This window comes from Orbicella faveolata, unplaced genomic scaffold (assembly GCF_042242905.1).
Source record: "Orbicella faveolata isolate gen_17 unplaced genomic scaffold, um_ofav_v1 contig_13, whole genome shotgun sequence".
Lineage (NCBI taxonomy): Eukaryota > Metazoa > Cnidaria > Anthozoa > Scleractinia > Merulinidae > Orbicella > Orbicella faveolata.
In genome coordinates, this window is record NW_028301540.1 from 7157501 (window position 1) to 7172880 (window position 15380).

The window sequence follows — 15380 nt, forward strand, 5'->3', positions numbered from 1 at the left end:
CATTATGTAAATATATCTTAAATTGGATAAGTGGTCTATGCAGTGTTTCAGCCAGAAAATTTTACTTGAGGGCCAAATTGGCCCCTGAAGATCTTTTTTAGGGGCCAATTTTTTAGGAAAGGGGCCAATAAATTGAAAGCTACAGAAGGAAAAAATGCATCAGAGTACCAAGAAAAATAAAGCAGCCTATTAGGATCTATGATAAAATTTAATAGTAAGTGTTTTTTGAAGTGTTTCTACTCCATAACGTTTCTTTTGAATCAGATACCAGTATGAAGGATCCATGCATTAAAAGAGAACAATCCTTAGACGTACATGACGTAGTCAATGATCAAGGGTTTGCAATGCATTAAAAGCCGTTTTTTAACACGGTCAGTCATTTGGAAGTTTTCCGATGTGAGAGAATCAATACAGCAAACAGCACAGCAAAGCTAATGGACGGATTGGCTTCTTTTCTTATGTTGAATGTTTTAGAATGTTGAATGTTGAATGTTTTCAATATGACTTTCTAGAAGGACATTAAGTGTGACAAAATAACCGTTGTTGATCGTCAACACAGAGAAATGTAGTCGCCATTATGGGGACTAAACCTGAATTTTTGGTCGCAAGGATGAAATGTTAGTTGCATTGGCGACCGATACGGTCGCAATTTCGATCCCTGGAATGGCTTTTAAAATACTATGCCTGTGTTAAGCCTGCAGCCTTGTAAAAAGAAAGGGCCAAATTGGCCCTTTTTTCGTTTTTCTGGGGGCCATCTCTGATTCCAACGTGGGATTCCCGCAATGGCGCGGTCTGGCGGAAACACTGTCTATGAACTTTCTGAATTTTAAACCTACTTTCAACTTTGCGTTGGCTTTTCATTTTCTCCTGCTGGGACTCTGTGGGAAATGTAATTACCAAGTTTTGTGAAGGAAAGGTTTGTGTAAACAAAACAATAATTTACAAAATCCCAAACTGGATGACTTAAGAGCCGATTCCTGTAAATACCGAAAATAAGATGACAGTCGCGAAATTTCGGACTTCTTCATATTTTGCCCAAATAACCTCTATACTGAGTTGTTTTCGAAAATACCATTCAAAGACCCTGAAGCGCTTTATTTTTTTTCGAAATCGAGGAAAGTCCGAAAATTGCCATTTTAGCCGCCGCCGAAAATGCCCGAAAATTGTGCATTTTCTTTTCGCTCGACAGATCAACGCGATGATATCTATCAATATACTTTGGGTAGCTCATAGTGCATGTCTTGCTGTTTCTAAAGCATTAATTTGATTACAAAAGCTTAAGCTTGCAATCTGTTTTCTTCGTTTTTACTTTTAGATTGACCACATGATTAACTTTGGCCAACATTTGCAATTAAATAAATATAGACGCTGCTTTCGGTACATTGTAATGTTATGCAAATTTATTTCGATCACCGACACGTGAATATCGCCCGAAACAGATTTTACTTCCGCCTACTGTATGTTTCTTTTTGAAGGTTACAACTGTAGCACCCATTATTCGTTCAATATCGGCAGTTTTAATTTTTGTGGAAGACCCACAGTCGAACCTGACTTCAAGAAAAAAAACATTTTGAAACATGAAACTTGAGTAATCAATCGAATACAGTTGCGTTCATCATGTTTGGCGTAAATATTCGAGCACAACCATTTCATGTAAACAGGCACACTCTACTTTAAAAACAACCGTCTCATTGCAGCATTTCTTGAAATCCTGGTCTGAGACCAGGTAATGATAGCAAAGCGTGAGCAGTTGGCGAAACCTTATGATCAACTGTCGCAAAGTTGTGGCATAATACGGTAAGATAATTCGACCGTTGTATTTCTTACCCGTGTGCTTGCAATTCTAACAATATATAAATTTTGGCCAGCCTAAAAGCGTAGCTCCTGGGCCGGGTTGCTCAAAGCCAAATTAAGCTAACTCAGGAAAAGGTAGAATTTTGATTTGAGTTTTGTAACTTTGCGTTGAGGTTTTCTGTATATTGTTTGGCCTTCTGTTTTGAGTTTTAATATCACTATATACACAAAACAACGCAGCAAAAAACATTTGTATAGAAGAAAAAGTTATAATTCGGTTAACTTTTAACCCTGGGTTAGCGTTAACCGGCTTCCGAACAATCCTGCCCAGTTTTCAACAAGTTAACGTGAGATAAGCCCGCGATCCAATCGAAAACCAGCACTCGGTCAGCGGTCAACTTCAAAAAACCACGCGACCTCGTGAGCCCGCGATATGGTCACGTGATACTGGTCAGCGGATACCTTGTTTTGACAGGTGTCAATTGATCATAAAATGGATGTTAAATATCAAAGAAGTACACGGTAAACCAAGGCTGCATGTCTCTGTCAACCTATTATTTGGAGTATGGCCGCCATGTTGCGCGACTCCGTCGTCGCCGTCGCCGTCGTGCGTACGCGCCCACGAGCAATACAGCTAGCCATGATAACCATGAGAAAATCAACTCATGGGTTTCCTTTTGTTTCCTATATGAGTATGGGGCTCCGCTTGGCGGCCCTTCGGGCCGCCGGAGCTCCGCTATAATGGTACAAGCAAAATGATTTCACAGTATGTGTTTTATTCAGAGGTATGTGCCATATTAGGTGATAGGAAACGAACGATTCATCTATAAATCTGGTGGTAAAAAACAGAGGCAATTGTACCCATTAGAATTGCAAGCACAAGAAATACAACGGTCGAATTATCTTGCCGTAATTGACTCAGACAGTAGACAAAGAAAGATGTATTAAAGAACAGAGTTTTTTTCGAACTACTTTATGTTAGTTGCATTTATTTCACCAGTTAAGTTCTCCAAAATTTGTTTTTGCGGTGTGAAATTTCGTGCGAAGTTTGAAGCTTTACTTCAAAAACAATTTCTATCAGTCGTTGCTTTTAAAATCACTTGAAATCAGACTTTTCCACCGTAATTTGAATAGCAGAAATCGAGGAAATTCGTTAAGTATATTCCACAGAAATTCTCCTAAATACAGTAACGATCAGAGAGGTAAACACTGAAATTGACTCAAATTTTACGGCGAGAGAAACATAGGATTACGCGCCATTACAGTGCCAAGCTAAAAACAACCAAGCAAACTCTCACAACTTCAAAACACTCAATTGAATTTACTTGTAGTGACTTTTCCTTGCCATTTTAAAGTGAACAGAGATGAGCTTGCGTTGACTAATCGTCGATGGATGTGTAAAAAATTAAAGGCAAAAGATTGACGATTACCGCTAACTTTTAGGAGCGAAATTTAGTTAGTGGGAGCAAAGGGGCATTCTGTCTACGCTTGCACCAGGTTAGAGTTTCGATGAGTGTAGCCGCTGGTGCGCGCCTGCACAAAGCGAGCGCTCGAACTCCCGCCATTCTTCGAAAACCAAAACAAAGTTGTGCGCAATGGCGGTGCAAACAAAATTGTTTTTCCTTTTGCAAGTGTGTGTACTAATTTTTATTGCAAACGTGACGGAAAGTGTAGAAAGGTCGAAGTATGGATGTATAATCTGCGAGAAAAACTCTCAGAGAACTCCATTCCGTAGTATAGACAGTGTGCAGTCAAACGCCGACTTGCAGATTTTGATAGAAAAATAGAAAATTATTACAGAGATCTTTACACGTCTAAAATGGATGTTAGTGAGGAGCAATTCAGTCATTATGTAGTGCATTTAGAAATCCCTTGTCTCTCACAGGAGGTCAGTGAGAAAGCAGACGGCCTTGCAACGTATGCAGAATGTAATTAAAGCTTGGACTCTTTCAGCAGTGGAAAATCCCCAGGGGAAGATGGTTTTACTGTCGAATTTTACTCAAAGTTTTTTGACCTAATTGAAAATGCCTTAGTAGAGAGTCTCAATGCTGCGTATGAAAATGGACAGTTCTCAATCTCACAGCGTAGAGGTATAATAACCCTAATACCAAAAGAAGAATCATCGCTATTAGAACTGAAGAATTGGAGACCAATAACTCTCTTAAATGTTGACTATAAAATCGCGTCCAAAGCAACAGCTAAACGGATTGAACCGATATTACCATCATTGATTCATCCGGATCAAACGGGTTTTGTGAAAGGCAGATATATTGGTGAAAACATTAGGCTTATTGCTGATGTTATGGAGCAAAGAAGGAAACTAAACCGCTCTGGTATATTGCTGTCCTTAGCCTTTCAGAAAGTTTTTGACACTTTAGAATGGTCGTGCATACATCATGTTCTAAAACTGTACAACTTTGGTGACAGCTTAAGGAACTGGGTAAAGGTCTTTTATACTGATACAGAAAGTGCGGTACTGAATAATGGCTACGCCACCAACTGGATAAAACCTTCTACCGGAGTAAGACAAGGATGCCCACTTTCTCCCCGCTACTTGTTCATACTAGCCGCAGAACTTATGTCTATGAAAATTCGTCAGTCCAGTGCCGTCACGGGAATTTCAATATTTGAAAGGGAAATTAAAATTGGTCAATTTGCAGATGATACCAACCTGCTGTGTTTCGACCTCTCTTCGGTATAAAAAGGATTACAAATCGTAGTGGATTTTGGCGAAATCTCTGGCCTTAGGCTTAATTTAGAGAAAACTAAAGCTATGTGGCTGGCGAAGTGATCAGGCAATAAAAACAAACCGTTACATTTAAAATGGGTCAGTAGTCCGACCAGAATTCTAGGTATTTATTTCTCCTATGATGAGAAAGTAAATAATGAAATGAATTTCAACCTTAAGACAGATAAATTGCAAACAAACTTGGATATACGGAAGTCAAGAGATCTCACACTATTTGGGAAAGTGATGATAATCAAGGCGCTTGGAGTATCATCTCTTATATATTCAGCTTCAAATATCAAGGTTCCCAAGGATATTATTAGTAACGTTAAAGGTAGGCTATTTAGATTCATCTGGAAAAATAAAAGGGACAAAATAAGAAGGGAAGGACTATATCAGGATTATGAGAAGGGCGGGCTGTGTATGACGGATATAGAAACAACGATCAAAGCGCTGAGATTAGCATGGATACCAAGACTCATACGGGAGGGCCATCCCAATTGGAAATTTGTTCAGGACTATTTTTTAAGCGATGACGTATCGTGTGACGTCATCGCTTTATGCTGGCATGCATGCATTCCTTTGGATAGTGATTTCGCATAGTTTGTCGCGCTTATGTCCGTGCGCTTATGTCGCGCACGATTTATCCCCCCTGTGGAAGCGAAATGCACTCTGGGAGTTCCTTTACTGCTTTCCTTTGCTGTTTGTAGGTTCAGCGGAGTGTTTTTAATTGTAGCTTTTAAAAGAAGATTTAGGGGTGTATTTTGGTTTAAACGGTATCAGATAAATTTGCGTTCACGGGCAAACTCATAATAAGAACATATCCTCCATACATACAAGTTTAGACAGACAAGTAAGTCGCACAGGCGATAGGTGAAGGCTTTGCGGCTTTCCTTAGCTGTTTGTAGGATCAGCAGACTGCTTTTAATCGCAATGACAAGTATACAGTTAAAACAACAAATTAATTTCCGGTGAGGTAATTAGTGTTGCCAAATATTTTTAAAGATAATAAGGTGTCGATTTCAGAGAGAGTAACATTCCTTTGCGGCTTTCCTTTGCGGCTTTCCTTTGCTGTTTGTAGGATCAGCGGATTGCTTTTAATTTCAGCTTTTAAACGAAGATTTGGGGGTTGATTTTGGTTTATACAGTGTCGGATAAATTTGCGCTCACTGGCAAACTCGTAATAAGAACATATCGCCATACATACAAATTTAGATAGAGAAGCAAGTCGCACACACGATAGCTGAAGGGTCTACATAAAATTTACGGATTGGTAGCGCAGTTTTACTTTTGCCAGTCTTGAAGTGAATTGAATGAGCATTGTATGAGCACTGAAATATACAGTTTACAGTATGATAATGAAGTCAGGGTACGATTCATTTGCAGTTTTCAGTTTTTTATGAAGTTTTGGAAGTGTGCTGTTTTATATTTTCTGTCAACGAAAGAGTGGTTGTGATTAAACAGTCGATAATCGTTTTGTCAGGGTAAAGACAAAACGAATGTTCATTGATGACAAGTATACGGTTAACAACAAATTATATTTCTGTGAGGTAATTAGCGTTGCCAAATGTCTTTAAAGAAAATAAGGTGTCGATTTCAGAGAGAGAAACTTGTACTTTGCGGCTTTCTTTGCTGTTTGTAGGATCAGCGGAGTGCTTTTAATTTCAGCTTTTAAACGAAGATTTGGGGGTGGATTTTGGTTTATACAGTGTCGGATAAATTTGCGCTCACGGGCAAACTCATAATAACACATCTTCGATACATACAATTTTAGATAGACCAAGCGGGTCGCACACGCGATATGACAAGTCAAGAGAAAATTATTTTCTCTTGGACAAGTATATGGTTAAAACAACAAATTAATTTCCGGTGAGGTAATTAGCTTTGCCAAATATCTTTAAAGATAATGAGGTGTTGATTTCAGAGAGAGGAACTTTTCAGCGGAGTGCTTTTTATTTGGGTTGGTGCATTTCGCTGACCCCTAGAACATGGACTGACAAGATGGACCTGGTACATGAACTACTTGAATGAACCACCAATGGACTACCCTAAATGTAAACCCCTAACATTTTAAACCCAAAAGTTTAAGAATCAGTTTGTCTGCTCATGTTCCAATCTTCTAGGAACAATTTTTAAACGTCATCGCTTCTGCATGCATTGCGTGCCGTTTATTTAAGAAATACGGGGGCCTCCGTTTTCTCCTATCATGTAATTACGACGCAAAGGACTGAAAATGTACCCTCTTTTTATAAGGGCATTCTCTTGTTCTTTCAGGAATTGAAGGCTGTTCACGGATGCCATCATGGACGATACAATTCTATTTAATAATAAGGAAATCCGCTTTGACGGTAAACCTTTTTTCTGGAAGGAATGGTTCGAGAAAGGTATTAGAACGATTAAAGATCTTTTAGATAAAAATGGAAATGTCGTATCATTCCCTGTTTTTCAGTCAAAATATTCACTACAAAAAAACTACCTTTCTTCACTTTTACCAAGTTATTTCTGCTATTCCAGGTCACCTCCTAACTAAAGCGAAAACTAATGAGTTCAGTGTTGAAATGATAAACAATGAGGACCCGGAGTCCTTTCACTTAGATGAAAACGTAGTTATTAATTTACTGCGAGCCAAATCCAAAGACTTCTACTAGCTAATTGTTGATAGGAAGTATAAAGAAAAACAAACTGGTGCAAAGAGATGGAATCAAACCGTTGCTATGGACAAAACAAACTGGGCAAATATATTCAAATCGGTACAAAAGACTTGTAGAGAAAATAGAGTAAGGGAATTTCATTTTAAATTCATTCATAGAATTGTAGTAACTAAAAAGGAACTTTTTAGGTTTAATATTAAATCAGATGATAATTTTATATATTGCGCGGATCTGGATTCTATAGACCATACCTTTTCAGAGTCCCAGTTTACAAAGTCCTTTACTCAAGACGTATTACAATGGTTTATACAGAGAATAACTCTGAATTTAATCTAAACATTGAAGATCTTCTTTTCGGTACTTTTCCAAGTTCAAGTACCTTGATAAAGAAACTGAACTACACCCTCCTCTTCTGCGGTATTATATTTATAAGAAAAAGCTCCAGAATGACTCACCATTTCTATTGCTTTCCGACTTTATCAACAAAGTTAAATATAAGTATAAACTTGAAAAAATTATTTAATATTCGTAAAAGCTCCTCCATCAGCCATTCTTTAGATTTAATATAACTGTAATATAAGTACGATTGTACAGAAAAATTTGTTTTATGTTATTGTAAAAATAGGCTTAGAATAAGTAATGTAATAAGTACTGTAAGTGTAAATAAAAAAAAATAAAATAAAAGTAAAATAAAAACGCCGACTTGGAAGCCTGTTTTGGTTTCCTCGAGAAACCATCGGGAGACATTTGTGAAGCCTGCAGAAAAGCTCTCCAGCTGTACAGAAACAATGGGAAGACATTTCGCCACGTTAGTGTTTTTCTCACGTTTAATTTCTTTAATCTTACTTACAACTTGTGATGTGAAAATAAAGATTGAACGCTGCTGCGTGCAGCTAGAACTACAGAAGTGTCATATTTTCATTGATAGTGCCAAGCTTTATTTGTAAACAAGTTAATGAAAATGTAAAACAAACATTTTCAGTGTGCTTGAAGTGTAGAATCCTTCTAAAATTTAGTATTTATTTTCTGTTCAAAGTATGTTCAGTCCAATCTCAACCAACCCGGACGAGTTCCGAAGAGAGGAGGACAAGTAATGTCAATGTCAGGTTCTAATTATAGGGAGATGGTAGTTATACCAAAGGAGTCCTTTTTAGAAATGGAGGAAAATTTGAAGATTTTGTCACAAAGTAAGTAAAATTGCCTGCTTGGTCTGCCTTGAATTCCACTTCCAGCTGTAATCAGTAGTGTAGTTGAGTGTAGACACCATCTTTAAAAATAAACAAAACTGTGATGCCAGAAAACTTAACATTAAAGGATCATTTGAAATTTTGAGATAAAAGGTCTTCAAAGCTAAATAATGTATAAACAACAAACCAGCAAGAAGAAACTTATAACCATAGTTGCTCACAGGGACAGTACAATTTTGAGCAAGAAATTCCAAGCCTTTAAAATTTAATATTCGGCTACATTTGCTCCCAAACCCTAACACAACCTCCTACCACTCATGAGTGCTCTCCCCACCCCCCCCCCCCCCCCCTTCACTCCAATAAAACTGTTGCTGTCCCATTCATATCACTAACCCTCTTTGATAAGTAGGAGGGCAGTAGTGGAAATTAATCAGTCAACAGACAGGCAGACAAGTTGCTTCTGGACTGCTCTTTGAAGCAACCTTCCAGCCATGCACCCATCTCCAAAATTATAATTTTAAATAAAGAAATAAATACTGATGGAAGGGGTCAATCAGATGAATTAGCTTCAAATTAACTGATAAAATAAAGAAATAAACGAGTAAATAAAGATGCATTTTAATAAAAATCCAGACATGTATAATTTTACTAAAACCTGTAAAATGGTACAAACAATAGTATACACTGGCCACCTACATAGAAGCATTATCCATCCAGAGTCGGTGGTTCACTGAAGAAATAAATAATAAGTTATACCGATAGTTACGGTATCTTAGGTTGACTGTGCAATTACACACTGAGCTTAGTAAGCTGGCTTTTGATGAATGTAACCCTAGTGTTGACCTTTTTCTCACAACAACACTTTTTTCCCTTACGGAATTAGTGGTAAACAAAGGCTACTTTTGAAAAACAACATGATTCACATAATAAAAGCAAAAGCAACCATCCGTTTAAATTCAAAAAGTGATTATACATAAAAGCAAATTTAGTTCCATGCACAGAACGGGAATCTTCATCTAATGCATTGCAACAAGGTCAACTCTTCACAAATTAACACAATTATGACCTCCCCCCCCCCCCCCCCCCCCAAATGACCCTTACAAGCCATATTTTGAACATTATGTTTGTCTGAAATTAGTTTTATTCTTTCATGTATTCTGTAGGATATGACATAAAGCAAGAACTCAGCTTGGTCAAAAACAAAATATACAGTGAGTTAATTGCTAACAAGAGAATCCACGTCTACCAGCCTGAAATGTTCAGAGAATTCTGCATCTCAGCAGGGGCAACAAATATTTTTGATGTCATTCTTGATGCAATTACATCAGCAAGGCACTCTGCATAGCGTAATAATCTTAATAAGAAAAGGGCTGTGTCAGTTACTTACAACCTTTGCTACTGTTTGAGTCAGGCACGCAATACACTTCAAACTGACCACGCCCTTTACCCTAGGAGTTGTAATATAAATCAAGAAGGTATGGAAACGCAGCACATTATGGGTCTCTCTTGTGCTAGAAGGACAGTGAACACCATTGCGAAATCGTTGTCTGAAAATCATTGCAAATCATTCAAACATTTCATTCAAGACGCCATTGGAAACAAGTGGCTTTTAGTCCTGATTATAGATAGCCTGCGAACGCAGACGTATTTGCGGCTGTCGCTTGTCTCCGCCGAAAATAACGTCTGCGAACCCGAGCCAGGAAACGATTTCTGTGACGTAGGGATTTTAAGCCAATCACAGTTTAGCTCAAGTAGCCCCAGAACTACTGCGCGAGGTATTCGCTGCGAGGAGCACTCGAGTTTCATTCTATCATGGAATCTGATTGGCCAAGGAGAAACAAAAGTCATTACGTCACAGAAATCGTTTCCTGGCTCGGGTTCGCAGACGTTATTTTCGGCGGAGACAAGCGACAGCCGGAAATACGTCTGCATTCGCAGGCTAGATTATAGATGACTTCACCTCAATTCACTCCAAAAGAAGACCACAGGGAGATAAGGCATCCGAAGCAAAGTCTATGCGTACAATAGTCGTTAAAGCTTTTAAAAACATACCTGCCGTAAGTGTGTTGCAGGCCAGTATCATGCATGATGTAAATGGCATCAGTATAAACACATGCCTACAGATTATAACATCTGCATCATGTATGCAAAACATGAGCAGTTCATATGCTTCTGTTATGCCAAACTGGCTTACCGAGGCCTTTTTCAACCCAGAACTTCAACGCCAGCAACTCAACACCCATCAGTATTCGGAAAACGACAATGTGCAAACAATGAGAAAAATGGATGACCTTCACCTTGTTGACTTTGTGGAGTTACAACTTAAGTCCAAAGAGGACTTTAATACAGCATATGACATAGCACTTAGTGTTGGTTTGAGTGATTATGCCAAAAATTTCATTATTTTTCAGCCTAGTGACTGGCCATGTCACTTTTTCTCTACGTAGTTTTGGAACTTCACTTACTTGCATAGAGAAGAAAACATTCATTTATATTAAGCTGAAGACATGTTCACTTGAAATGTGTTGTAAACCTTGCTTTTACTAATAATGTGTATGCCTCAAACCATGTTTTTGGCAACTTACTTGGAAAATGTAGAACAATTATAATATTCAAGTTTTCAGAGTAACATTAGCTGTATTAGGACTAAAGTAAAGTTTTCAGAGTTTACTTTAGACCTAGTACAACTATGTTTGATCCCTGCAACTGTGTTTATAGGCACGATAGACCTAAAGTACTACAAGTGTACTAAATAGTACAGTGGGGAGTTCGAAAACTCCACTGAAGAACCGAAACGTACAAGATCGGAACACGCCATTTTCGACCGCAAATACATTAAAACAAATATTTTCGGTGAAAAGCACGCATTTTTTCCGGTTAAGGAACTTGCATAGCTCGGAAAAAGGAAAAATAAATTATTCGCTAGACATATTTTGAGTTGGGGCAACATACCATAACAAAGTTTTTGTCAATTTTCTGCCAGAACACTCACTCGAAGGGCAAAAACACCGTCTACGCCGTACATAAAAAAAATGATAAAATGAAACACCATAAAAGAAGATCTACTCGGTGAGACTATCATAACAATGAAACGGACTCCAGGAGTACCTCTAAAGCAGACTTGAACGGCATATCCCATAGACGATCACTGCGATCCATGACTTGGAAAAACTACCATAATTTGCTCGGTTGAAATGCACCAAAAGTGCTCGCAAGAAATTTTTAATCCTGATGGCTGTGCACTTTTTAAAGACTGCAATCCTTAGCGGCTGTAAAGAAAAGGAAAAGACACTATTGATAGCAATATTTTTAAGTTGGGGCACCAGTAGGATTTTATAGAAATTTGACTCCAAAGCTAATGCAAATTCAGAATAACATCAAAATTCTCCCGTTAAAAGGAGCCTTCTACCTTACGATCATCTTAAAATACACACACCAAGTTTGTCATAACACAAATTTTAAGGTCTTCAGACTCACCTTAACTGCTCTGCCACTTGTGGAAACATCCGGAAATCAGCTGATGTTAATTTAAATCCCGTTGATTTGCCCATTTCTTAGCTGTTTTTAGGCAGTTTGATTGTAAAAAATCTTTTCACGAGAAGTCGAAGGAAGCCCCAGAAGTACCCAGAGCGTTAGCAATGTATATAGGCATTTAACTTTCTTTCATCTCGTTCCATGATATCTCCTAGAAGCGTGCTAGATCACCCAAATAAACCCGCCATCGCACGCTCCAGAAATCAAAATGGCGTCATGATTCTTTCATTCCAAAAGATTTAGCGCATGCGCAGACAGAATGCCCCTTTGCTGGCAGTGGGGGAAAAATCCGGCCCGTGGGCCGTATCGCAAAAAGCTGGACCAGTCACGTGCGTATGATTAGCCAATTAAATTCGAGGATTTAGGATTCCGGTCCGCTCAGATGCTTGAGAAAAAAAAATAATAGTTAATATCTACTGGAGCTAAACTGCTGCCATAAAACACGACTTTCTGTACAGTGAAAAGGTTAACGTACCTCTAAGCCTTCTCAGAAGCTTCTGTTTGTCTTGATTGCGATCTGATTTAAAAAATGGCCATTTTCGTGTTTTATATATTACTTATACAATCGTAAGAGTCTTAAGAGGAAAACCTTTCAAGCAAATCCGATGTGATACCAGAAAAGGAAATTTCTTTTCGGAGAAATTCAAAAGCTAAGGTCCTACTGTCTAAGCTACTGGATATAAACTTTTGCCAGTTATAGCTAGTTATACAGATACGAAGTAAATCTTATGCACAAGGACATTTATTTTGTGCTACATTATAACTTACCTTCTTCTCTTTGTTTGAAAATCTTATTGTCTTCTTCCAGCCCTGAAAAATTCAATAAAACAGCTAAGACCTACCCACACTAGTGGGTTTTCAAAACGATGGGTTATCGTACTTAAGCGTACGTTTTGAGTAAACGCGACAACCGTAACTTATGCATGTGTATGTGATGTCAACGGCGTCAGAGTTTTTGCTCTCCACTCTAATCCCATAGGGCTCCGTTGTCAAAAGTTTTTCCGGCTCTGAGCAGCGTTTTCAATGCATGTATTTTCAATCGCATTAGCGAAGGCGGTAGGCAAAAACGCTTAAAGTGCACCTAACCCCAATTTTTTTTCGCTAAAACGAATTTACTTGTTATTTGAAATACTTCTGCGAAAGCATTTTTGGATTCAGCTAAATTCTCGTTTTTCTGTGCCCCCAAGAAATCTCGAAGATAGCTTCAAACCAACGCCATTTTGTTTCGCGACCGAGCTTGAGGGTCAAGCGACTATTGTGACGTCTATCCAGGAGGGTTGAATATCTCACGTCCTCTCATTTCCTTCAGGATGGTGCAATACATATTCGGAAAGTGCGAAGAAACGCCTTCCAGAGGTGCTATCGGCTGTTGCAGCAATACCCCAGATTTAAAGAAAGATATATTGTACAACTTACTGGCGATGATCGGTCAGTGGTACAACAAAGACGTAAACTAAGGTTGATTTTGTCGAACCGAAACAAGCAACCTGAGTCTGCGAGAACCACTGAAGAACTCTCATTGGAATTTGTTCCTCAGACTTAAAGCCAACCAGCAGTTTGTAGAAATACTACCGACAACGTCTATCTTCCAATTCTGCAGTATTTATAACATAGCAGACAAAGTTACGTTGTGTGATCAAGAAGCGTTTCGACCGATATACTGAATGTAAATAGGTCGCAACTGTACGCCGCCAACCAACACTTATTTCTCTTTCGATTTAGATAAAAGTCGAAGATTAATCCTTTAGAATTACATGGTAACAAAATTGTTAGACTCACAGAGTTTTTCGAAGGTTTTGAAGGTTTTGAGCTTGACAATTTATTAAGTGACACCGTAGGCCCGTAAACATCACAACGATCAAGTTGAGATTTCATTGTTTTGAACCGGACATTTGATTGGCTGGAATTGAAAAGGTTGGAAACTATTGTTTCAGTTCTGCCATCTGATTGGTTTTCATTTTCTGGGTGGCCCCGGTTTCAGCGAACGCGCTGTAAAACGTGTGTCAATGTGAAATCGGTAATAGTATGCAGTGTTTCCTTCCGCCTTGCTTCCCGCAGCTTCAAAACTACAAGTCTAAATAATTCTACGATTTTCAATCGATCGAAGCCAGTGTTTTGGAGGTCATCAAGTCTCGAAAACTGCAACACTTACGTCGTTCTTATAAACATGAAGCATTCCAGAAAGTAACACACAAACTGGATTTAATAGAACAACTATACCTTGACAAAATACATTCTCGCTAAGGATAAATATAAACGGGCTATAAACACACGTAGGAATCTTGTGTTTAGGTGACGAAATTACCATCCAAAGCAGTCCTTGCGTTTTCTTTCCTGCCTTTCGTTTGCCTGCTCCTCCACTTCGTATATAGTTTTCCATTCCTAATATACAAGCAGCCCGTCCGCAAAGAATTCTTCCCCGTCGTCGCTTGAAATATTGCAAATTGCCCTCAAAGCTCTAAGCAGTGAGTTCAGAGTTGTCGAAAGTGCTCGATCGAAGTTTATTTCGGAGTGTTCCGAATCGAAACTTAACTCTGACTCCAGTGACGAAAAGAAATGATTCTGAAAAAAGAATTGGACGTTTTAGACCCAAAATATAATGGAACATTTAGTTTTGTTTTCCATTTTCTCGGGCAAATACAGAGAGCTGACTAGGGCGCCATTGTGTTTGGTTCGTGGGTAGACGTCATCAGAAATCGCCGCCCCAGACTCCCTAAAACGCGGTCGCGCAACACTTAAAGCGCGACTTCCAAAGGACATAGAAAATCGAGAATTCAACCTAATTCAATTTTCTTTTCGCCCAAAAGCTTTGAATAACAAGTGGACTCGTTTTAGCGAAAAACAATTCTGGGGTTCACTTTAAGAAAGTGTGCGTTGACAAACAAAAATGCATTAGTGTGAACGGGGCCCAAATTTTTATTAAATTAGGACTCTTTAACTTTATAATTTACGTAAACGTATCTTAAATGGATCAAGGGTCTATGAACTTTCCGGATTTTAAAATTATTTTCAGCCGTGCGTTGGCTTTTCATTTTCTCCTACTGGGACTCTGTGGGAAATGTAATTACCAGGTTTTGTAAAGGAAAGGTTTGTGTAAACAAAACAATAATTTACAAAATCCCAAACTGGATGACTTGGCACAAATAAAACAACAAATTAGGTAATGCCTTAACTTGCCAATTAACCAAACAGTTTAAGTATCAACTGTAAATTTCTCTCAAACTTTAGCCCGGGGTTTTGTTTCGGTTTAAGTTAAATGTTTTTTCCTATTGAACTGGGGTGTACAATGGACTCTCTAACAACTTTCTAAGCCGCTAGAGATCTTTTTCGTCTGAGGTGGTGGGTGTTCAATAGCTGTTAAGTTAAGTCTTTTCATCTTTGAGGCTTCGTCCAGACTCAATCATCAAATTATGTTCATTAGATAAGTTGCTTATACATAGTAGCTCCATCATTAATTACCTCACACATTCTCCACGGTGACATTAC

The 15380-nt window shown here is 38.4% G+C and overlaps 2 protein-coding genes across 3 annotated transcripts in view; one reads left to right on the plus strand and one right to left on the minus strand.

The window, feature by feature from the left end:
* Positions 1-15380, minus strand: part of LOC110069661 (uncharacterized) — an 87649-nt gene that overhangs the window by 27932 nt on the left and 44337 nt on the right. For both annotated transcript variants that reach the window (XM_089284350.1, XM_089284349.1), the window contains exons 9-10: positions 12663-12704; positions 12370-12411 (exon numbers count right to left, since the gene is read on the minus strand). In XM_089284350.1, coding sequence (XP_089140476.1) covers positions 12370-12411; positions 12663-12704 — 84 coding nt within the window. The remainder of the gene's footprint in view (positions 1-12369; positions 12412-12662; positions 12705-15380) is intronic.
* On the plus strand, positions 8297-10807 carry LOC149114797 (uncharacterized). Its single transcript, XM_089283881.1, has 3 exons — positions 8297-8360; positions 9524-9645; positions 10304-10807. The coding sequence occupies exons 1-3, from the start codon at positions 8297-8299 to the stop codon at positions 10805-10807; spliced, it is 690 nt and encodes a 229-aa protein (XP_089140007.1).

What these genes read in the sequence shown, in the direction of transcription:
- LOC149114797 (XM_089283881.1), top strand. Translation starts at nt 8,297, where the DNA reads ATGGTAGTTATACCAAAGGAGTCCTTTTTAGAAATGGAGGAAAATTTG. An exon ending in TTTGAAGATTTTGTCACAAA is followed by an intron (nt 8,361 to 9,523) that starts GTAAGTAAAATT and finishes TGTATTCTGTAG; the next exon opens with GATATGACATAAAGCAAGAA. An exon ending in AATTCTGCATCTCAGCAGGG is followed by an intron (nt 9,646 to 10,303) that starts GCAACAAATATT and finishes TTCGCAGGCTAG; the next exon opens with ATTATAGATGACTTCACCTC.